Below are 23,176 nucleotides of genomic sequence, written 5' to 3'. Positions count from 1 at the left end.
ATCTAGGATTTTTATTTTGCCATATATATGAGGAAATTTTTGTATCAACATTAGCAAAAAAAGATTTCGGAATAAAAATTGGTAGCGCTTGGAGTATATATAAAAACTTGGGTAAAATAACCATCTTAGTAGCATTAATCCAACCTATCAGAGATAAAGCTACTGGTGACCATTTAGTAAACAAACATTTAATCTGATCGATTAGTGGTAAAAAATTAACCTTAAATAAGTCCTTATAGTTTTTGGTGATCTTAATCCCTAAATAAATAAAAGAGTCATTAACTAATTTAAAAGATAAATTTCCGTAAATTGGAACCTGTCTATTTAAAGGAAACAATTCACTCTTATTAAGATTTAATTTATACCCGGAAAAATTACTAAATTGAGCCAACAATGATATAACTGCAGGAATGGATTTCTCAGGATCAGAAATAAATAATAATAAATCATCTGCATATAATGATAGACTATGTATATCCGTCCCACGATTAATGCCAAAAATGTTCTGTGATTCTCTGATAGCAATTTTCAAAGGTTCTAAAGCAATATCAAATAATAATGGACTAAGGACAGCCTTCTCTAGTACCCCGAAATAAACAAAAAAAGGGAGATCTTTGATTGTTAGTAAGCACCGAGGCTACTGGAGTATGATATATCAGTTTAATGAAATGAATGTCGGACTAAAATTAAACTTCTCAAGCACAGTAAATAAGTATGGGCATTCAACTCTATCAAATGCTTTCTCCGCATCTAATGAAATGACACATTCTGAAGTGCTATGTGAAGGAGTATAAACAATATTCAATAATCTCCTAACATTGAAAAAAGAATAGCGATTTTTAATAAAACCAGTTTGATCTTCCAAGATAATTTGAGGTAATACCTTCTCCAGCCTGGATGCCAGTAACTTGGAAAAGATCTTGGAATCTACATTCAGTAAGGATATTGGTCTATAGGATGCACAGTCAGTAGGGTCTTTATCTTTCTTCAATATTAAGGAAATGGAAGGTCCATAAAAAGATTGTGGCAGATTACCCAATCTAATTGCTTCTTCAAAAACCCTGCATAACCAAGGAGAAAGAGTAGCGGAAAAACATTTAAAAAATTCTACAGTATACCCATCTGGACCTGGTGCTTTCCCAGAATTCATAGAGGAAATAACCCCTTTAATTTCTGCATCTATAATAAGAGTTTCTAATATTGAAAGATCATCTGATGATAATTTTGGAAAATGCAATTTCCCAAGAAAATCATACATGGTATTATAATCTTGAGGGAATTCAGTATGATACAGGGAAGTATAAAAATCTTGAAAAGATTTGTTTATCTCATCATGGTTAACTGTCAGATCCCCATTCTGTTGACGAATCTTAGTAATCTGACGTTTAACCGAAGCATTCTTCAATTGACTAGCTAACAGTTTACCCGATTTATCACTATGTATATAAAAATCAAATCTGGTTTTCATTAATTGATTTTCAATCGAAGATGTAAGTAATAAACTATGTTCCATTTGAAGTTCAACCCTTTGTTTGTAAAGCTCCTCACTAGGAGTAGTCGAATATTTCTTGTCAATCTCTTTAGTTTTTTCAACCAATAAAAAAGTTTCCTTCTTAATGCGTTTTCTCAGACCAACAGAGTAGGAGATAATCTGTCCACGTACATATGCTTTAAAAGTGTCCCAGAGTGTTCCGCAAGAAATATCATCCGTGGAATTAGTTGAAAAGAAGAAATCAATCTGTTCCTTCATAAATTTCATAAAATCCAGATCTTGCAATAAGGTAGAATCAAATTGCCATTGTCTAGCATTAGAAGCTGTATCCGTAAATTTAATAGGCAGTTTTAATGGAGCATGGTCAGAGATGGCTATAGTATCATAATTACAACCAATTACCGATGGAATAGAACAAGTCAATAAAAAAAATCACTTCTCGAGTGAGAATGATAAACATGTGAGAAAAATGAAAACTCTTTGTCCTTAGAATGCCAAAATCTCCAAGTATCAAAAATTCCATTATCAGTCAAAAAAGAGTTAATTTAAGTGGCCGATTTATTAGGTAAAGTCTGAGTAGATATAGATCTGTCCAACAAAGTATTTAAACAACAATTAAAGTCACCACCCATTATTAACATATTCATTTAGATTAGGTAGAGAAGTAAATAAGGACTTTAAAAAATCAGGGTAATCCACATTTGGAGCATAAACATTAACCTTAGCAACCTTTTTGTTAAAAAGTAAGCCAGTAAATAACAAAAATCTACCATTCAGATCCGAAAAAATATCGTGTTGGACAAATGCAATAGAGGAGTCAATAAAAATTGAAACTCCCCTTACTTTAGCATTCGAATTCAAATGGTACTGTTGACCCCGCCAAAACCTAAAAAAACGATACTTGTCCTCTTTCCTCACATGAGTTTCTTGTGCAAAAATAATATGTGCATTCAGTCTTTGGAATACTTTGAAAATCTTTTTCCATTTAATCGGAAGGTTTAAGCCATTAGTATTTCAAGAGACAAAATTAATGGTCTGAGCCATATTTCTGAAATCAACCCTTTGGTATAGAAAGGGTTAACCAAATTATGAACATGCACCCAGAAGAGGAACAAAAATAAGGGGCGGACCCGGAAATGACAACAACGCGGACATTTTAGTAGTTTAAAATCAGCCCAAATGAAAAAACTAAAAAAACTGGTGTAAAGAGCATAAGATTTAGAAATAGACCCCCAACCCCCCACCCAAGAGGAGAAAAAGCCACTCCAGCTAGGAAAAGGCTGGGAAAAAAGAGGAATGAAACTAAATCTACCCCCATATCAGCAGAAGGCAACTCCGTATATAAAGGATAAAAAAAGATCCACCCAAACTCTAAAGAAATAATACTCACTATACTGAAACCAAAATATAATTGCTAATAAAAAAAAAACCCAAAAAGAATAGAATCACTAGTAACTTATAAATTGGGTTAAAACCCAAACAAACTAAAAAAAATTTAAACTGTGATAAGAAATGCATTATAGGAAGAAGACAAGAGAAAAAAAAACGGCGAAATCAAAAAAAACCAAAAATATTTTAGAGAAGAAACCGCCATCTTAGTAAAAAAAAATTCACCTTCGAAGGATTAATAATAATGACCAAAAATAAAGTGATTAAAGTAAGTAAAATAAAAAGATTAGTACATCAAAAAAAAACTTTAGCTAGAGTATAAAATAGAGTAAACCTATACCAATAGCCAAAAACAAAATCTGGTTTTAGAAACAAAAACCATCTTACAACGATCAAAATCACTCATTTATTGAAGACGAGAATCCACAGCAGTAGCGAAGTTCTCATTCAGAAAGCTTCTCGCTTTAGATGTAGAAAAGAAAACACGCCGAGATGCATTGGGAGGCGAGATTCTGAGCTTCGCAGGGTATAAGCGCAGGTTTTAGATTTTTCTCATAACATTCGGACATCAGACGTTTAAAAAGAAGCCTTGCCTTCATTACTTCTGGACTAAATTCCTCCACTAATCGAAAATCAAATTCTTGGAATTTGACCATCCCTACATGCTGAGCCACACGAATAAGTTGCTCTTTAACATGCACATAGTGGAATTGGACAATTAAAACCTGTGGTTTAGCTGAAGCGCTTGGTGATGGATGCATAATTCTGTGAGCGCGATCAAGTAATGGAGGACTGTCTGGCAATACAGAAGGGAAAGCATCCTTTAAAAGTTGAGCAAAATACTTTGAGGGGTCCCCTTGTTCAATACCTTCCGGGGAGGCCAAGTATGCGTAAGTTCTGTCTTCTGGACCGATTTTCAAAGTCGACACTCTTGACTTTAAGTGTTTCCACCTGTTTAATTGTCGAAGATAATTTCTGCTCCAGTTTTTCGATTATCAAGTCTCGCTTCCGAGCATCCTCTTTCAAAGTTGCGATTAGAGCTTGCTGCTGGTTAACTACTAAATCAGTCTTATCCATATAATCTTGAAAAGCCTTTATATCTTGTTTGAAAATTCGTCGTCGTTCTTCAAATTTTTCCATTTAAAACCTCCAATAACATTTCATAAGTCAATTCAGTGCGCTTAGGATCAGTCTTTTTCTTCTTCCCATTCCAGTTAGAATCTTTCCCAGGGTCTCGCCCTTTAGATCTCAGAGCCATTTCTGTATTCATTTCTTCAAAATTCACAATAATCTCTTAGATAAGTCCAAAAAAGTAGCAAGAATCTTTTGGTGTAGGTCAAAGTAAGTTAAATAAGAGTGATCATAGGTTAAAAAAAGTAAAGGTTATGGAGCGAATCTGAAACAGTGCTCACTCCATGAGCGTTTCCTGCTGATCGTTTGTAGTGTTCTACGGTGAAGTTTTTACCGATGTTGACCCATAAGTTTGAATTCACTATAATCAGAGTTTATTAAACTACAATATGAATGTAGTGAGCACTTTTGTACCGTTTCTGTTTTAGAACTTTAAGGGGCCAGAACTGACCACAGTATTTTAGAATAGATCTAATTAGTGTCTTGAAGAAGGACAGTGCAAATCCCTTAATTTTTCATATTGTATTGAGCAAGCTATGCAATTTATTTTGTCTTTGCGACTTAACAGCATATTTGGTTCTTTCTTTGGACATTTCAAATTTTATTTGCTAAATGCAGGAATATTTCCATTTAATCCCTAGTGCCCGCCTTCTCCGGGTGGAAATGACATCAGAGCTGCATTACCAAAGTCTCTCCCCGCGCGCTGGCTATTTGTGAGCCAGTTTGCCTACGCAGAAAGTGGGTCGCCACATAGCACCCCCCCCCCCCCCCAGAACCAGTGATACACCCCCCAATGTCCAAAGTCTGGATTGGCCACAGTTTAGGAGGTCCGCCTCTGCACCGCGGTGCCTGAACCTCGACCGGCTGTGCTAAGTCCACTGTGAAAACCTCCTCTTTCCCCCCAAAGTCCAGAACGTAGGTGGACCCGTTGTTGTTGATCACCTTGAACAGCCCCTTGTACAGCTGCTGTAGTGGTGCCTGGTGTCCGCCCCTTTGTACAAACACAAACTTACAGTTCTGCAGGTCTTTGGGTACATGGGTCAGGGTCCGTCCGTGCTGTGAAGTTGGTACGGGGGCCAGGTTGCTGATCCTTTCGCGTAGCCTGTCCAGGACTGTTGCGGGTTCTTTCTCTTGCCCCCTTGGGGCTTGTATGAACTCTCCTGGGACGGCCAGCGGCGCACCATACACCAACTCGGCCGACGAGACATGCAGATCCTCTTTGGGCGCTGTGCGAATTCCAAGCAGGACTCAGGGAAGCTCGTCCACCCAGTTAGGTCCTCTCAGGCGGGCCATGAGAGCCGACTTCAAGAGACGGTGGAAGTATTCCACTAGTCCGTTCGACTGTGGGTGGTAGGCAGTAATGTAGTGTAGCTGCCTTCCCAACAGGATGGCCACAGCCGACCACAGGCTGGAGGTGAACTGGGCACCTCTGTCAGAGGTAATGTGGGCCGGTACCCTGAAGCGTGCTATCCTGATTGTGATCAGTGCTCGGGCGCAGGAATCGGTAGATGTGTCGGTGAGTGGGACTGCCTCTGGCCACCTCGTGAACCGGTCTACCATAGTTAGGAGGTACTGCGCTCATCGGGACACTGGTAGGTGGCCCACGATATCCACATGAATGTGGTCGATCCTCCGGTGGGTGGGTTCGAACTGCTGCGGCGGGGTTTTAGTGTGCTGCTGCACCTTGGCTGTTTGGCACTGCGTGCACGTTCTGGCCCATTCACTGACCTGCTTGCGAAGTCTGTGCCACGCGAACTTGCTGGAGACCAGCCGTACGGTTGTCCAGATGGATGGGTGTGCCAAACCATGTATGGAGTCGAAAACTGGCTGCCTCCAGGCTGCCGGGACAATGGGGCGAGGTTGGCCAATAGCCACGTTGCACAAGAGGGTCCTATCACCTGGGCCTACGAAAAAGTCTTGCAGCTGCAAACCCGAGACTGCGGTTCTGTAGCTGGGCATCTTGTCATCTGCCTGCTGCACCTCTGCCAGTGCTGCATAGTCCACCCCCAGGGACAGGGCCTGGACAGTTGGTCTGGAGAGTGCGTCCGCCACGACCTTGTCCTTCCCCGAGACATGCTGGATGTCCGTCGTGTACTCGGAGATATAGGACAGATGTCGCTGCTGGTGAGCCGACCAGGGATTGGACACCTTCGTGAACGCAGAGGTCAACGGTTTGTGGTCCGTGAACGTGGTGAACAGCCTGCCTTCTAAGAAGTACCTGAAATGCCGGATTGCCAGATACAGTGCCAACGGCTCCTGGTCGAAAGCACTGTACTTGAGTTCGGGTGGTCGTAGGTGCTTGCTGAAGAACACCAGGGGTTGCCAGCGCCCCTCGATGAGCTGCTCCAGCACCCCACAGACTGCTGTGTCGGATGTGTCCACTGTGAGTGCGGTCGGAACGTCCATTCTGGGGTGCATCAGCATCGCGGCATCTGCCAAGGCTTCCTTGGCTTTAACGAAAGCGGTTGCGGCCTCCTCATCCCAAGTAATGTCCTTGCCTTTACCTGACATCAGGGTGTACAAAGGGCGCATGATACGAGCTGCTGAGGGGAGGAAACGGTGGTAGAAGTTCACCATACCAATGAACTCCTGCAGGCCTTTGGGCCGGGCAAAGTGGTAGATCGTGTCTACCTTGGCGGGCAGTGGTGTTGCCCCGTCTTTGGTAATCCTGTGGCCCAGGAAGTCGATGGTATCGAGACCGAACTGGCATTTGGCCGGGTTGATCGTGAGGCCGAAATCACTCAGGCTAGAGTAGAGCTGGCGGATGTGCTCCTGACCATAACTGCTGGTTATAAGGATGTTGTCTAAATAGATGATTGCAAAGTCCAGGTCGTGTCCTACCGCGTCCATTAGCCGCTGGAACGTCTATGCGGCATTCTTCAGGCTGAACGGCATTCAGAGGAACTCGAACAGGCCGAACGCAGTGATGTTTTGGGGATGTCTTCAGGGTGCACCGGGATTTGATGGTATCCTGGAAGAGGTCTACTTTGGAAAAGATTCTTGCCCCGTGCAGGTTTGCTGCAAAGTCCTGTATGTGTGGCATGAGGTAGCGGTCTGGAGTGGTAGCCTCGTTCAGTCAGCGGTAGTCGCTGCATGGTCTCCAACCCTCAGCTGCTTTGGGCACCTTGTGCAGGGGGGAGGCCCATGGGCTGTCAGACCGCCGTACGATCCCCAATTCCTCCATCCTCTTGAACTCCTCCTTCGCTAGGCGGAGCTTTTCCAGGGGGAGCCTTCGTGCGCGGGTGTGGAGGGGTGGCCCCTGGGTCGGGATGTGGTGCTGTACCCCATGTCTGCGCATGGCTGCCGTGAACTGCAGTGCCAGGATTGATGGAAAGTCCACCAGGATTCTGGTGAATTCGTTGTCTGACAGTGTGATGGAGTCCAGGTGCGGGGCCAGCAACTTGGCTTCACCCAGGGAGAACGTCTGGAAAGTCTTGGCATGTATCAGTCTTTTCCTTTGAAAGTCGACCTTGCAAAACCAGTGAGTTTGCAAGAAGTCCGCCTCCAGGAGTGGTTGGGCCACGGCGGCCAGTGTGAAGTCCCACGTGAACTGGCTGGCGCCGAACTGCAGCTGCACTGTGTGGGTGCCGTAGGTCCGTATCGTGCTGCCGTTTGCGGCCCTCAGCGTGGGTCCTGTCTTCCTGTTGCGGATGTTGTACTCCATTGGGGGCAAGATGCTGATCTCCACTCCGGTGTCGACCAAGAAGTGGCGTCCCGACTGTTTCTCCCAGACGTACAAGAGGCTGTCCTGGTGGCCAGCCGCCATAGTCATTAGCGGCAGCTGGCCCTTGCAGGGTGGGTGACAACGGTGGGCTTTTGTACCCCACTGCTGGTGGTAGAAACACCACTGTTCACTGGCCTCCTCACTCCTGCCTCTGTGTTGTGTGCGCCCCCTTGCCGGGCCTGGTCTGGCCCGCTGTTGGGCGCGTGGCCTGATAACCTGACCAATGGACGCCACGCTCTCCTCCTTGGCTTTCCACAGCACGTCTGTCTGGCCCGCCAGCTTCTGGGGGTCACTGAAATCTGCGTCGGCCAGCAGCAGATGTATGTCCTCGGGCAGTTGCTTTAGGAATGCTTGCTCGAACATGAGGCAGGGCTTGTGTCCGTCAGCCAGGGACAGCATCTCATTAATCAATGCTGACGGCAGTCTGTCTCCCAAACCGTCCAGGAGAAGTAGGCAGGCACCTCGCTCATGCCGTGAGAGGCCAAAGGTCTCAATGAGCAGTGCTTTGAATGCTTCATATTCACCTTCTTCCAGGGGCAACTGTATGAAATCTGCAACCTGTGCGGCCGTCTCCTGGTCAAGGGCACTCACCATGTGATAGTAACACTTGGAATCAGAAGAGATCTGCGGAATCTGGAGCTGGGCTTTTGCTTGACTAAACCACACGTGTGGTCGCAGCATCCAGAAAGTTGGCAGTTTTAGTGAAACTGTGTGATCAGATGAAGAGTCGATCATCTTTGGTCCAAATCCCGTTTGGACCGTCGGGGTTACCAATGTAGCGATGTACTACATACAGCGCTGAAATAACGACACGCAGTCGGTAAGTCGTTTTGAGACTAGTTTATTCAAACTTTGCGGCGTTGGTATTTAATCCCTAGCGCCCGCCCTCTCCAGGGGGAAATGACATCAGAGGTGCATTACCAAAGTCTCTCCCCGCGCGCTGGCTATTTGTGAGCCGGTTCGCCTGTGCAGAAAGTGTGTCGCCACAATACACTTAATACGTGATTTATCAGGAAGCTTTCATTTAGACTGGAAGAGATATAAACACAAAATAAACCTACCATGAAGTCAGCTTTGAAAAAAAAAGTCATAAGGAAATTATATTGCTTCATATTTCCACTTCCATAAACAGAAAAAAAACTATGTAATTGTGTCATTTATGCCTTTCAAAAGGAATGCTTAAATACCAGACATCTCCAATGAACATGAATTTAATTTTCTTTTGTGTTTAGTGATTCATCCAGTGATTATTCAGACTGGACAATGAATGCAGGAAATAATCTTCAGCCACCCAAAAGACCAAGCAGGCGGCGAGCTCCACGCTTACTGAGTAGCTCCGATGATGAACACGATGATAAAGCCAATGAACTTTGGAATAAAAAGATAAAGAAACCCAAAGGAAGACCACGAAAGGTAGCAGCAACTCATTGTGGGTTTTAAAAAAAAGTTACCCCAGCATTTAAAGAAAGAATAACATTTCCTGTATTGGCAATGTAAGCTAGGGCAGGTACGAAACTGATATGACTGCTATGCTGAGAGTGATGAGTAGCTTGATGCTCCTGCATTATAGTTAAAGTGACCTGCAGTCACTTAGTTAGCATTTCTAAGGGCATCATGCCAATTAAAATATTTGAGCAAACATATTGTACATTATGGAAATTCAATTGAAATAGTTCGAGTATGAATGGGAATATTTTCATGGAGTGGAACAACAAAAGGAAGAAAGGTCATCAAGGATAGACAAATAATCCAAATCTGTCAAAATCGGAACAGTCATGATCTTATGGGATGGAGGAGTGGGCTTGATGGGACCAAGTGGTCTACTCCTAATTTGTCTTTGTTTTTGTGTTAACACAAGTTCTTCCTCATTATATTGAAGGAACCAAAAATGTATATGCCAATGAGCACTTTAAACTGAATCTATCTTTCTGATGCTGCTCTACCTACATCCATAAATGGCTATGTAATGTTGTAATTGTTATTACCATGGCAGTATATAAAAATCTATTACTAAGCTAATATTTCAGAATCAGAATCAGTTTTATTATCACTGGCATGTGCTGTGAGCTTTGTTAACAACAGTACCAGCAGTTCAATGCAATACATAATATAGAAGGAAAAAACCCAAAATAAAATAATAATAATAAATAAATCAATTGCAGTGTACATATATTGAATAGATTAAAAATCATGCTAAAACAGAAATACTATGTATTAAAAAAAAGTGTGGTAGTGTCCCAAGGGTTCAATGTCCATTTAGGAATCGGATGGCAGAGGGAAAGAGGCTGTTCCCAAATCGCTGAGTGTGTGCCTTCAGGCTTCTGTAACTCCTACCTGATGGGAACAGTGAGAAAAGGGCATGCCCTGGGTGCTGGAGGTCCTTAATAATGAACACTGCCTTTCTAAGATACTATTTCTTGAAGATGTCCTGGGTACTTTGTAGGCTAGTACCCAAGATGGAGCTGGCTAAATTTACAACCGTCTGCATCGACTTTCAGTCCTGTGCAGTAGCCCCCTCCCCCCCCATACCAGACAGTGATGCAGTCTGTCAGAATGCTCTGTACAGTACATCTAATAGAAGTTTTTGAGTGTAATTGTTGAACCTCTTCAAACTAATGAAGCATAGCTGCTGTCTTGCCTTCTTTATAACTGCATTGATATGTTGGGTCCAGGTTAGATCCTCAGAGATCTTGATACCCAGGAACTTGAAGCTGCTCACTCTCTCAACTTCTGATCCCTCTATGAGGATTTGTATGTGGTCCTTCATCTTGCCCTTCTGGAAGTCCACAAACAGCTCTTTCTTCTTACTGATGTTGAGTGTCATGTTGTTGCTGCAACACCACTCTATTAGTTGGCATATCTCACTTCTGTACACCCTCGCATCACCATCTGAGATTCTACCAATAATTTTGTGTCGTCAGAAAATTTATAGACAGCAAGTTCATAATCATTATTGCATTTAGAAGATTGTTTAGTTTGCTAATTAAACATGTTTCTAATAATATGATTTGTATTTGTCCTTGTAATGCAGAAACCAAATCTATCAACTGGTGATGGTTCAATGTTAGAGGAATGGCATCCACCAAAGTGGATTACTGACACTGTGCCGCGCAGATCACCTTATGTTCCGCAAATGGGAGATGAGGTAGGGATGATAGCATCCAGAAAAAACAAGACTGTAATCAAGATTTGTCCATGGCAACCTTAAATGCAGTCTCCGTCATCTTTTATTATTTGCTTAGAACGGAGCTTCCCTTCCTCCAACATGGATGCTCACCTACATCTCCTCCATTTCCTGAATGTCTGCCCTCACCCCATCTTCCTGCTGCCTTAGCAGGGATAGAGTTCATCTTGTCATCATCCTCCACCACCTGATAAGGCTCTACATTCAGCACATCGTTCTCTACAACTTCCATCTTCAACAGGATCAAAGTACAAAACTCATCTTTACCTCTGTCCACTCTTCACTTTCTGCAGGAATCACTCCCCCCATGATTCTCTTGTCCATTCATCCCTCCCCACTAATCACATTTCTGGCACTTATCTCTGCAAGTGGAAGATGGGCTACACCTGCCCATTTACCTACTCCCTTGCCTCCATTCTGGGTCCCAAACAGTCCTTCCAGGTAAGGCAACACTTCATCTATTGTATACAATGCTCCCTATGTGGCGTCTGCATTGGTAAGATCTGATGTAGATTGGGGGACCTCTTTGTCAAGCACTTTTACTCCATCTGTGAAAAGCAGAATTTCTCAGTAGCTAACCATTTTAATTTAAATCCCCATTCCTATTATTTCTATCCATTGCCTTCTCTACTACCATGATGAGGCCATTCTCAGGTTGGAGGGCAACACCTCATATTCCTTTCAACAGTGGCTAATCCAGATATTGGAAGTTTGGAGAGGAGGGGTCTTCAATCAGGTCCACTGCCTGAGGATAAAAGGTAGGAGCGGTTAGTGGCAATGTAACAGAGCTTTGGCCAACAATCTATCAGTATTTGGGATTAATTGGTAAGAACAAATTAAAGGAAGGCAGGGCCAAGCACAGTGGCTGTGTCTGAGTGGCTTTACCTCTTCAAGGCTTCACCGAGGTAGAGATGACAGGCAGGATAGTGTAATGTTCCTCTTACAGGATGTGGAAAGGCAGGGAGATCTCCAGTGTCCCTGACTGTACAACTACTAGCAGTGCATATAGCTGCAGCTTCTGACAAACTATGTTGAGGAGTTGGAGCTGGTATTGGGTGAATTCATAGAGGAAGTCACAGAGGGGTTGTCTACGGAGTCTCTGTCAGTAGAAGTTAGGAATAGGAAAGGGTCAATAACTCTGAGTGTTTTTTATAGACCACCCAATAGTAACAGGGACATTGAGGAGCAGATAGGGAGACAGATTCTGGAAAGGAGTAATAATAACAAGGTTGTTGTGGGAGATAGTAAATTCCCAAATATTGATTGGCATTTACGTAGAGTTGAGGGGTTTTGATGTGATGGAGCTTGTTATGTGTGTTCAGGAAGGATTCTTCTCACAATATGTAGATAACCCTACAAGAGGAGAGGCTGTACTTGATCTGGTTATTGGGAAATGAACCTGGTCAGGTGTCAGGTCTCTCAGTGGGAGAGCACTTTGGAGATAGTGATCACAATTCTATCTCCTTTACTATAGCATTGGAGAGGGATAGGAACAGACAAGTTAGGGGAACTATGAGGCTATCAGGAACTTGGAAGCATAAATGGGAAACAGATGTTCTCAGGGAAACGTATGGAAGAAATTTGGCAAATGTTCAGGGGATATTTGTGTGGGGTTATGAGTAGGTACGTTCCAATGAGACATGGAAAAGGATGGTAGGGTACAAAATCTGTGGTACACAAAGGCTGTTGTAAATGTAGTTAAAAAGAAAAGAAGAGCTTACGAAAGGTTCAAAAAACTAGGTAATGATAGGAATCTAGAAGATTATAAGGCTAGCAGGAAGGAGCTTAAGAATGAAATTTAGGAGAGCCAGAAGGGGCCATGAGTAGGCCTTGGCTGACAAGATTAAGGAAAACCTCAGGGCATTCTACAAGTATGTGAAGAGCAAGAGGGTAAGACATGAGAGAATAGGACCAATCAAATGTGACAATGGAAAAGTGTGTATGGAACCAAAGGAAATGGCAGAGTACTTAGTGATTACTTTGCTTCAGTATTCACTATGGAATAGAACCTTGGCGATTGTAGGGATGACAGAGCGGACTGAAAAGCTTGAGCACATAGACATTAAGAAAGAGAATGTGTTTGAGGTTTTGGGAAGCATCTAGTTGGATAAGTCTCTGGGACTGGATAGGATGTACCCCAGGCTACTGTGGGAAGTGAGGAGGAAATTGCTCAGCCTCTGACAATGATCTTTACATCATCAATGAGGATGGGAGAGGTTTCCCATTCAAGAAAGAGAGTAGGGATAGCCCAGTAAATTATAGGCCAGTGAGTCTTACTTCCGTGGTTGGTAAATTGATGGAGAAGATCCTGAGAGGCAGGATTTATGAACATTTGGAGAGGCATAATATGATTAGGAATAGTCAGCATGGCTTTGTCAAAGGCAGGTCATGCCTTACGTGCCTGATAGAATTTTTTGGGGATGTGATTAAGCACATTGAAGAAGGTAGAGCCATAGATGTAGTGTATATGGATTTTAGCAAGGCATTTGATAAGGTATCCCATGCAAGGCTTATTGAGAAAATAAGGAGACATGGGATCCAAAGGGACATTGCTTTGTGGATCCAGAACTGGCTTGCCCACCGAAGGCAAAGAGTGTAGATGGTTCATATTCTGCATGGAGGCCGGTGACCAGTGGTGTGCCTCAGGGAACTACTCCGGGACCCCTACTTGTTGTGATTTTTATAAATGACCTGGATGAGGAAGTGGAGGGATAGGTTAGTAAATTTGCTGATGACAAAGGTTGGGGGTGTTGTGGATAGTGTGGAGGGCTGTCAGAGGTTACAATGATAGAGGTATACAAGATAATGAGAGGCATTGATCGTGTGGATCATCAGAGGCTTTTCCCCAGGGCTGAAATGGCTAGCATGAGAGGACACAGTTTTAAGGTGCTTGGAAGTAGGTACAGAGGAGATGTCAGGGTTAAGTTTTTTACGCAGAGAGTGGTGAGTGTGTGGGATGAGCTGCCGGCGGCGGTGTTGGAGGCAGAAACAATACGGTCTTTTTAAGAGACTCCTGGATGGGTACATGGAGCTCAGAAAAATAGAGGGCTATTGGTAAAGCCTAGGTAGTTCTAAGGTAAGGACATGTTCAGCACAGCTTTGTGGGCAGAAGGGCCTGTTTTGTGCTGTATGTTTTCTGTGTTTCTATGTTTAACTCAGGATCATTTGGGAGGCTGAAGTGATAGGTAGGACATATCAAGAGGTAATTACATCCAAGGTGTAGGACACAGGAAACTGGGTGACCAGAAGGGGAAAGGGGTTAAGGAGCCAGTGCAGAGTAGCCCTGCAGCCAATCCCTAAACAACAGATATATCACTTTGGATACTGTTTTGTGTTTAGGGCATTGAAGAATGCAGTGGAACAGAGAGATCTAGGAATAACAGTGCATAGTTCCCTGAAGGTGGAGTCTCATGTAGATAGGGTGGTGAAGAAGGCTTTTGGAACGCTGGCCTTTATAAATCAGAGCATTGAGTACAGAAGTTGGAATGTAATGTTAAAATTGTACAAGGCATTGGTAAGGCCAAATTTGGAATATTGTGTACAGTTCTGGTCACTGAATTATAGGAAAGATATCAATAAATTAGAGAGAGTGCAGAGACGATTTACTAGGATGTTACCTGGGTTTCAGCACTTAAGTTACAGAGAAAGGTTGAACAAGTTAGGTCTCTATTCATTGAAGCGTAGAAGGTTGAGGGGGGATTTGATCGAGGTATTTAAAATTTTGAGAGGGATAGATAGAGTTGACGTGAATAGGCTGTTTCCATTGAGAGTAGGGGAGATTCAAACGAGAGGACATGATTTGAGAGTTAGGGGGCAGAAGTTTAAGGGAAACACGGGGGCATTTCTTTACTCAGAGAGTGATAGCTGCGTGGAATGAGCTTCCTGTAGAAGTAGTAAAGGCCAATTTAGTTGTGTCATTTAAGGTAAAATTGGATAGGAATATTGACAGGAAAGGAGTGGAGGGTTATGGGTTGAGTGCGGGTAGGTGGGACTAGGTGAGATTAAGAGTTCGGCACGGACCAGGAGGGCCGAGATGGCCTGTTTCTGTGCTGTGATTGTTATATGGTTATATGGTTGTGGTGGGGGAGGGGGGTGAAGATAACCTAACAGAAGAGAGTCACAGTGGTCAGGTCTCTGACATTGAGTCTTCCTCTGTGACTCAGATGGGAAGTGGGAAGTAGAATCATGCTCTGCTGATAGGGGATTTGTTAGTTCGGAGAATGGACAGGAGGATTCTGTGGGTGAAAACGAGATTCCCGGATGGTATGTTGCCTCCCAGGTTCCAGGATCTGGGGTTTCTCAGATCAATTACTCAGCATTCTTCAGTGGGAGTGAAAAGCCAGAAGTTGTGGTCCATGTAGGCACCAGTGATACAAGAAGTATGAGTGATGAGGTGTTGCACAAGGAGTTAGGTGCTAAGTTAAAGGGCAGGACCTCCAGGGTTGTGATCTCAGGATGCTACCTGTGCCATGTGTTAGTGAGCCTAATACTAGGAAGATTATACAGTTTAATACGTGAGTAAGGATGTGGTGTAGGAGGGATGGCATAAGATGTTTGTATCACTTGTTTCTCTTTCAGGGAAGGTAGGACCTGTACAGAAGGGGAGGGTTTGCATCTGAACTGGAAGGGGACTAATATCCTAGTGGGAAGATTTGTTAATGCTGCATGTTGGGTTTAAACTAAAGTTGCAAGGTGATGGGAAACTGAGTGCCAGAACAATTAATGGAGAGGTTGTGAAAGCAGATTTTGCTAAGACCTCAGACAAAGTTAGGAATCACAAGGTTGAGCATGGTGTGACAAAATCGAAAAGGGTGAAAACAGGACTGAAGGTGGTGTATCTGAATTTGCGCAGTGTGTGGAAGAAGGTGAACTTGCAGCATAGTTGCAGATTGGCAAGTATGATGTAGGAACTATGGCTGAAAGATCATAGCTGGGAGCTCAATGTCCAAGGGCATACATTATTATCAAAAGGATAGGCAGGAAGGCAAGGGGATAGTGTTGCTCTGTTGGTAAGTATGAAATCAAATCATTAGAAAGAGATGACATAGGATTGGAAGATGATGAATCCCCTCTTAACTCTCATCTTTTCACCTGCCTATCACCTCCCCTGGTGCCCCTTCTCCTCCTGTTTCTCTCATGGTTGATATTCCTTTGTATCAGATTCCTTTTCCAGCCGTTTACCTTCTTTACTTGGATTCTTACTTCATCCACGCTCCAACCCCAATCTCTTACAAGCTTGTACTTTTGCTCTTCCTGCCACCTTCTCATTCAGGCTTCATCCCCATACTTTTGCAATCCCGATCAAGGGTTTTGACCCAAACCTTGGACTGCTTATTCATTTCCAAAGATGCTGCCTGATCTGCTGCATTCTTATAGCATTTGGTGTGTGTTGCAAGCAGAAGGTACATTTGTTTTTAAGTATCTTTATTTCTGCTCAGTGTTTAATAATAATATTTGTTTCAAGTGTTTTGTCAAGTCATGGCAATTATATCTGTGCCCATGATGAGAGAGATACAATTTTACCCTCCCTTCTAGCACTTGATCCACAGTACTGCAGGTCACAGTTCTTCCAAGTATACATCCAGGAACTGCTTAAACGTGATGACTATTCCTGCCTCTATTCCCCTTTTAAGCAATGTATCCCAGACTCTTACAATCTTCTGGAAACATTGGTCCTTGCTTCTCCAGTTTTTCTAGCTGGTCCAGATGCTGCTGCCAGGGTCGATGGCCTCGCTGTCAACTACACCTTCAATCTTGGTGTCATAATTCCATGGTGAAAAATCTTTTGAATCACATTTCTTCCCCACTCTGATGTTTGGTCTGAACAAGAACTGAACCTCTGATCATGAATGCATGCTTTTATGCATTGAATTACTGCCACATAATTGTCTGATTAGATATTAGATTAATGAGCAGGTCTGCTGGTCTACCAAATGAATTGGCCACTGAGTGATCAAAGATATGGATAAGGCAATCAAGCACACTGAACAGTAGCCTTTGTGTTCCTTATCGCTTTTCGGCAGCTGCCTCCACCTTCATGCTCCTTTTCCTCCATCTTGCTTCAGTCTCTCAATGCCATCCCTTCTGTCACTTCTCTGGCTCAATCTATATATCATCCTTCATTCCTCTCCAGCTACCAATAACTTTGGACTCCTGTCTTGCTACACCTCCTAGCTCCTTTATTCTTAATACTGGCCATCTTCCCTCTTTGCTAATGTTGACAATTTCTTTTCCTCTGCAGATGCGACTCAACTTAAATTTTTTCTCATTTTTGTTTTCAAAATTTAATTAATTTTTTTAAAATTTGATTTGTTTAGAGATACTGTGGAACTGGCCCTTCTGGTCCAGTAAGCTGATTTTTGTTAATTAACGTGATTAACATTCATTGTTATGTGTGTCCTTTTAGTCCTCAACATCCTTTAAAATGAAAATGTTCAATCCCTTGACAGGAACACTATAAAGTGGGCCATGAATTGATAGATTCTATTAATGATTTAATTTTCAAGAAACAATTGGTGTGTCTCTTTCTGAAATACAATATCTTCCATCAAGTTACCTGGGAAATTATTTACTTTGAAAATTTTGTAATACTTTGTACGTTGAACATTATTGGATGTATTTGTTTTAACAGGTTGTCTACTTTCGGCAAGGTCATGAAGCTTATGTTGAAGCTGTTAAAAAGGCTAAAATATACACCATCAGTAAGCGCAAACAGCCATGGCACAAGATGGAACTTAGGGTAATACTGAACAATGAATTTATGAATTGAGTCAAATTTTATTTCCACAAGTATGTGAGTCATTTAATTTGTGGAGTTTCAGTGGTTACTGTGTTGTATTTTCATAATCTTTTTAATAACTTTCAAAGCTGAAGGCCCTCTGTTACAAGAAGTGCTTTGGTTAGTTTTCCTGTTATTGATGTGACCAAAGACCATAAGATATAGGAGCAGAATTGGGCTATTTGGCCCGTTGAGCCTGCTCAGCCATTTCATCACAGTTGATCCATTTTTCCTCTCAGCCCCAATCTCCTGCTTTCTCGCCATATCATTTCATGCCCTGACTAATTAAGTATCTATTAACCTCTGCTTGTCCTCCACAGCCACCCTGTGGCAATAAGTTCCACATAAGTGCAATAAGACTTATCACCCTCTGGCTAAAGGAATATCTCCTCATCTCTGTTCTAAACGGAAGTCCCTCTATTCTGATATTGTGTCCTCTGGTCTTAGGCTCCCCCACCAAAGGAATCCTCTCCATATCCACTGTATTGAGGCTTTCCAACACTAGGTAGGTTCCAATGAGATCCCGTCTCATTCTTCTGAATTCCAGTGAGTACAGGCCCAGAGCCCTCAATTGGTCCTCGTATGGTAACATCTTAATTCCCGGAATCATTCTCAAGAACTTGCTCTGAACCCTCTCCAATGTCTATACACCCTTTCTTAGATAAGTATTCTGAAACTGCTTACAATGCTCTAAGTGAGACCTTCCACTGCCTTATAAATCCTCACATTATATCCTTGCTTTTGTATTCTAGTCTCTCAAAATGAATGCTAACATTGCATTTGCCTTCCTCATCACTGACTCAACCTGCAAATGAACCTTGAGGGAATCCTGCAAGAGGACTCCCTAGTTCTTTGGCACCTTTGATTTTTAAATTTTCTCTTCATTTGGAAAATAGTCTACACTTTTACTTCTGCTACCAAAGTGCATGACCATGTACTTACTGACACAATATTCCATCTGCCTCCTCTTTACTCATTCTCCTAATCTGTCCGAGTCTTCTCAAGCCTCCCTGCCCCTCCACTTGTCTTTGTATTGTCCACAAACTTGCCACAAACCCATCAATTCCGTCATCCAAATCATTGACATATAACATAAGAAGTGTTAGTCCCAACACAGACCTGGAACACAAGTCACTGGCAGCCAACCAGAAAAGGCTCCCTTTATTCCCAATGTTTGCCTGATACCAATCAGCTAGTGTTCTATCCATGCTAGTATCGTTCCTGTAATTCCATGTGCTCATAGCTTGTTAAGCAGTCTCATGTGTGGCAACTTGTCATAGTCTTTCTGAAAATCCAAGTACACAACGTCCATCAATTTTCCTTTGTCTATCCTGCATGTGATTTCTTTAAAGTGTTACGTACCCCGTAACTGGGTTTACAGACCAGCAGAAATAGAAGAAGCCATTGGAGTCTGGTGGTACCAAAAATTAAAGGTGTTTATTAGTAAACTATGCAATACGATATCAAAAATGCAAATATACATATAAAACAGGTTAGCAATAATAAACATAGAAGTGCAGGAATAATAATCAACAAGCTCTATCAATGTCTAGGGGTAAATGAATTGTCATAAGAGAATATGGAGTTCATTTCAGTTCTTGTGTGCTGAGGTAGTTGTGGTTGTGTTGCAATCATTGTGGAGAGAGAGAGAGAGAGAGAGAGAGAGAGATTGAGCAGCTGCAGTCAGCAAACCTTCTGTTGTATTCTGATTCCGTCGTACTATTGTGGTCATTCGGTTATGACCCTCCGTTCTCGGCCAGACCGTTCTTCTCTGGTGGACTCTTCACTCTGGCATGAGTGGCACAAGTCCCCACCGGCCCTGCTGTCACACTGTGAGCTTTATTGACCGATCTCCTGATTCGGTCCACGAAGCCCCCACCTTTCTGTGGGTGCACAACACTCGGTCAGTGTCCACTGGTATGTCTTGGGTTTCTCCCCACACCTGTCTTTTATCCCCACTGACAGGGTATCAGCCATCCATCAACTCAAAATGGCCATGTTCATCAAATCAGGCCACTCCTGCTGTCTCCTTGGAATGTTAACAAGCAAAGTAACATCCTTGCAGTGAAAGGTAAACAATCCAGGAAGTCTTAATACATGAATCAAATGTCTCTCTCTCTCTCTGGTTAACTCTTCACCCTATTTCCATCAGGTCTGTTTAGCACTCATAACAAAAGAATTCCAACAGATTTCAGGTAAGATTTCCCTTAAGGAAACCATGCTGATTACAGCCTATTTTATCATGTGCCGTGAAGTACCAGAACCAGACCAACTGACCTATAATTTCTGTCTCCCTTCTTGAAGAGTGGAGTGACATTTGCAATTTTCTACTCCTCCGGAACCATGCCAAAATCTATTGACTCACTAATGCCTCCATAATCTGTTCAACCACCTCTTTCAGGACCCTGGGATGTAGTCAATCTGAACCAGCCTTCAGACATTTGAGTTTCCCAAGAACCTTTTCCCTAGTAAAGGCAACTTCATTCATTTCTGCCTCCTGACACTTTCAAACTTCTGACATACTTCTCGTGTCTTCCATAGTAAAGACTGATGCAATGTACTTATTCCAGTTTGTTCGCCATTTCCTTTACTCCTTACTACCTCTCCAGCATTATTTTCCAGTGGCATGATATCCAACCTTGTTTGTTTTTTTACTCTTTTTATATATGAAGAAATGTTTGGTGTCCTCTTCAATATTTTTGGCTAGATTACCTTCATTTTGCATCTTTTCCTCCTTAATGTTTTTAAGTTGTTTTCTGTTGGTCTTTAAAAACTTCCCAATTCTCTAACTTATCACTAATTTTTGCTTTATTATATGCTTTCCTTTTGGCTTTTATGTTGGCTTGTCAGGTACAATGGTGTCATCCTGCCTTTAGAATATTACTACTTCATTGCAATGTATCTATCTATCCTGTGCCTTCTGAATTACTGCCAGAAACTCCAGCCTCTGTCGTCATTCTTGCTAGAGTCTTCTTCCAATCAGCTTTGGCCAGCATCTCTTTCATGCCTCTGTAATTCCCTTTACTCCACTGTAATACTGATACATTTGTTTTCAGATTCTCCTTCTCAAATTGCAGTATGAATTCTATCATATTATGATCATTGGTCTCCTAAGGGTTCCTTTACTTTAAGCTGTCTAATCAATTTCCATTAAATTGCACAACACCTAATCCAGTATAGCTGATGCTCAGGTGTGCTCAACTTCGAGCTGCTCAAAAAAACCATCTTGTAGGCATTCTTCAAGTTTCCCCCCTTGGGATCCAACACCAACCTGATTTTGCCAATCCACCTGTTCTTGAAATCCCCCATGAGTATCATTACATTTTCCTTTTGTAATGTCTATTCTATCTCCTGTTGTAATTTGTAGCCCATCTCTTTGCTGCTGTTTGGCCTGTATATAATTTCCTTCAGGGTCTTTTTACCCTTGCAATTTCTTAGCTCTACCCACAACGATTTTATACTTTTGATCCCATGTCACCTCTTTCTAAGGATTTCATTTCATATTTTTACCAATGGAGCCACCCCAATCCCTCTGCTTACCTGTCTGCCCTTTTGATAAATGTGTAACCTTGGATGTTAAGCTCTCACCTATAACTTTCCTTCAGCCACAACTCAGTGATGCTCACAATGTCATACCTGCCCATCACTAACTGTGCTACAGATTCATCTACCTTATTCCATACACTGAGTGCATTCAAATATAACCCCTTCCATTCTGTGTTTATCATCCTTAATATGTCCAATATATACTTTCCATAGTAATTGGAAAATTCTAGTTTAATATTGACTGGTGCTGGGAAGTCTTGAACTCATGACTATGTACTTTCTAGGATTTGAGCAGTTGGGACTTTTATGACATTATTTCTATTTTAAATAGGATCAGGAATTTTTGAAAATTGTTGGGTTAAAATATGAAGTTGGCCCTCCTACACTATGCTGCCTCAAGCTTGCCTTCATAGACCACGAAACAGGCAAAATTATGGACAAATCATTTTCAGTTAAGTATGTTATCCATATTTGTTCTCTTGATTAATTGCCTTTAACAATTTATACATAAATTTATTTGACTGTATTTCTGAAATTAATATCACAAATAAGGCTCTCACTAAAACAAATTGAGAAGATTGCAATATTAGTTCCCAACCTTATTTGGCCTCCCTCTCATTATGAATCCGTCTCTGCCTCTTCTATAGTTTCTCTGCTCTCTGTTTTCACAAATGTGTCTTAGATGATGGTTAGAGGCTCTGCTATTTCTTCTCTTGTTATTCTTAATGGCCTTGGGATAAATTTCAGTTGCCTAGTAATTTATTTATTTTGAAACAGGATAAACTCCACCAGCATTTCTCCTTCTATGTTAAAATCCTTGTCTCTCATTGCCATCTATGTTTGTGAAGGTATATAGAACATTTACTCAGAATATTTCCTTTAATATGTTCAATATACACTTTTCATAGTTAATCCAGTCCTCCATATATATATTTTACTTGTCAATATTTTCCCATGTACTCTCTGCATTTCTTTACAGTCAAACTTTGAAATTTCCAATATTTTATATTTCCAAGTTTTCAGTATTAAAAAAAGCTCTGTGTTTGACTTAGCTTTCATTTATTTAAAATATGCTATCCCATACGATGCTTATTATAGGGTTGTTTTTTAGAGTCAATGACAATAAGTTATTTTCAACTGATCATTTATTTAGGTTGTCTAAATATCACTATTTTCTGTACAATATAGATTCTTTTTAATACTGGGCTTACTACAGTTATGAAAGATTGTTGTTTAGGGATATGGTATATGTTTCTATCTGTAGGTGCATTGAGATTCATGTAAGTCAGATCTAACAAAAAAGTTTTTCGTATTCTTCTTATGATTTGTTTGTAACATATAACCTCTAAGAATTTCAATATGGTTAATTATACCACTATCATTGCCTGAGAATATATAAAATTATACATTAATCTCTCAGTGAATCTAAATACTGCAAATTGGAGAATAGATATTTTATATTCCAGGTACCATGACATGCCAGATGTGATAGATTTTCTTGTTTTACGTCAATTTTATGATGAAGCAAGAAAAAGGAATTGGAAAGCAAGTAAGTCTTATTTATTAATATCAATAATTATGTCTTTCTCCATAAATGCTAACTAAGTACTTCTATCTTTTTCTGTTTTTCCCAAGTTTTATTCATTCCTTTCTTCAGTTCTAATTCTTCTTAAAAATTATTCCACCAGCTGTCATAAGAAAGACCAATTCCACACTAGCCCCCAATTGTCCTTATGTATGCACGTCTTCAAAGGCTACTTTGTTAGGAAATGAACTAGGCAATCTGTGATCTTCAGGCCTTTTGTATTCTACTTTTCGGAAGCCCTTACAATTGCAGTTGTGGCATGTTAGTGAATCCACTTGGCATTTAAATTATTGTTAATTGTGCAATATTTCTGTGATGGAAATCGTGAAGCTCGGACCAAGTGTGGG

General features: G+C 41.7%; 1 protein-coding gene across 5 annotated transcripts in view; it reads left to right on the top strand.

Moving 5' to 3' along the window:
- LOC132393496 (bromodomain and WD repeat-containing protein 1-like) overlaps positions 1-23,176 on the top strand; it is a 158,105-nt gene that overhangs the window by 92,973 nt on the left and 41,956 nt on the right. For all 5 annotated transcript variants that reach the window (XM_059968828.1, XM_059968825.1, XM_059968826.1 and 2 more), the window contains 5 exons: positions 8,969-9,149; positions 10,768-10,881; positions 17,552-17,659; positions 21,576-21,700; positions 22,711-22,793. In XM_059968828.1, coding sequence (XP_059824811.1) covers positions 8,969-9,149; positions 10,768-10,881; positions 17,552-17,659; positions 21,576-21,700; positions 22,711-22,793 — 611 coding nt within the window. The remainder of the gene's footprint in view (positions 1-8,968; positions 9,150-10,767; positions 10,882-17,551; positions 17,660-21,575; positions 21,701-22,710; positions 22,794-23,176) is intronic.

The sequence above is a fragment of the Hypanus sabinus genome, chromosome 4 (assembly GCF_030144855.1).
Source record: "Hypanus sabinus isolate sHypSab1 chromosome 4, sHypSab1.hap1, whole genome shotgun sequence".
Lineage (NCBI taxonomy): Eukaryota > Metazoa > Chordata > Chondrichthyes > Myliobatiformes > Dasyatidae > Hypanus > Hypanus sabinus.
The sequence above is the reverse complement of the archived record's forward strand: the minus strand, read 5'-3'. Positions and strand labels throughout refer to the sequence as shown.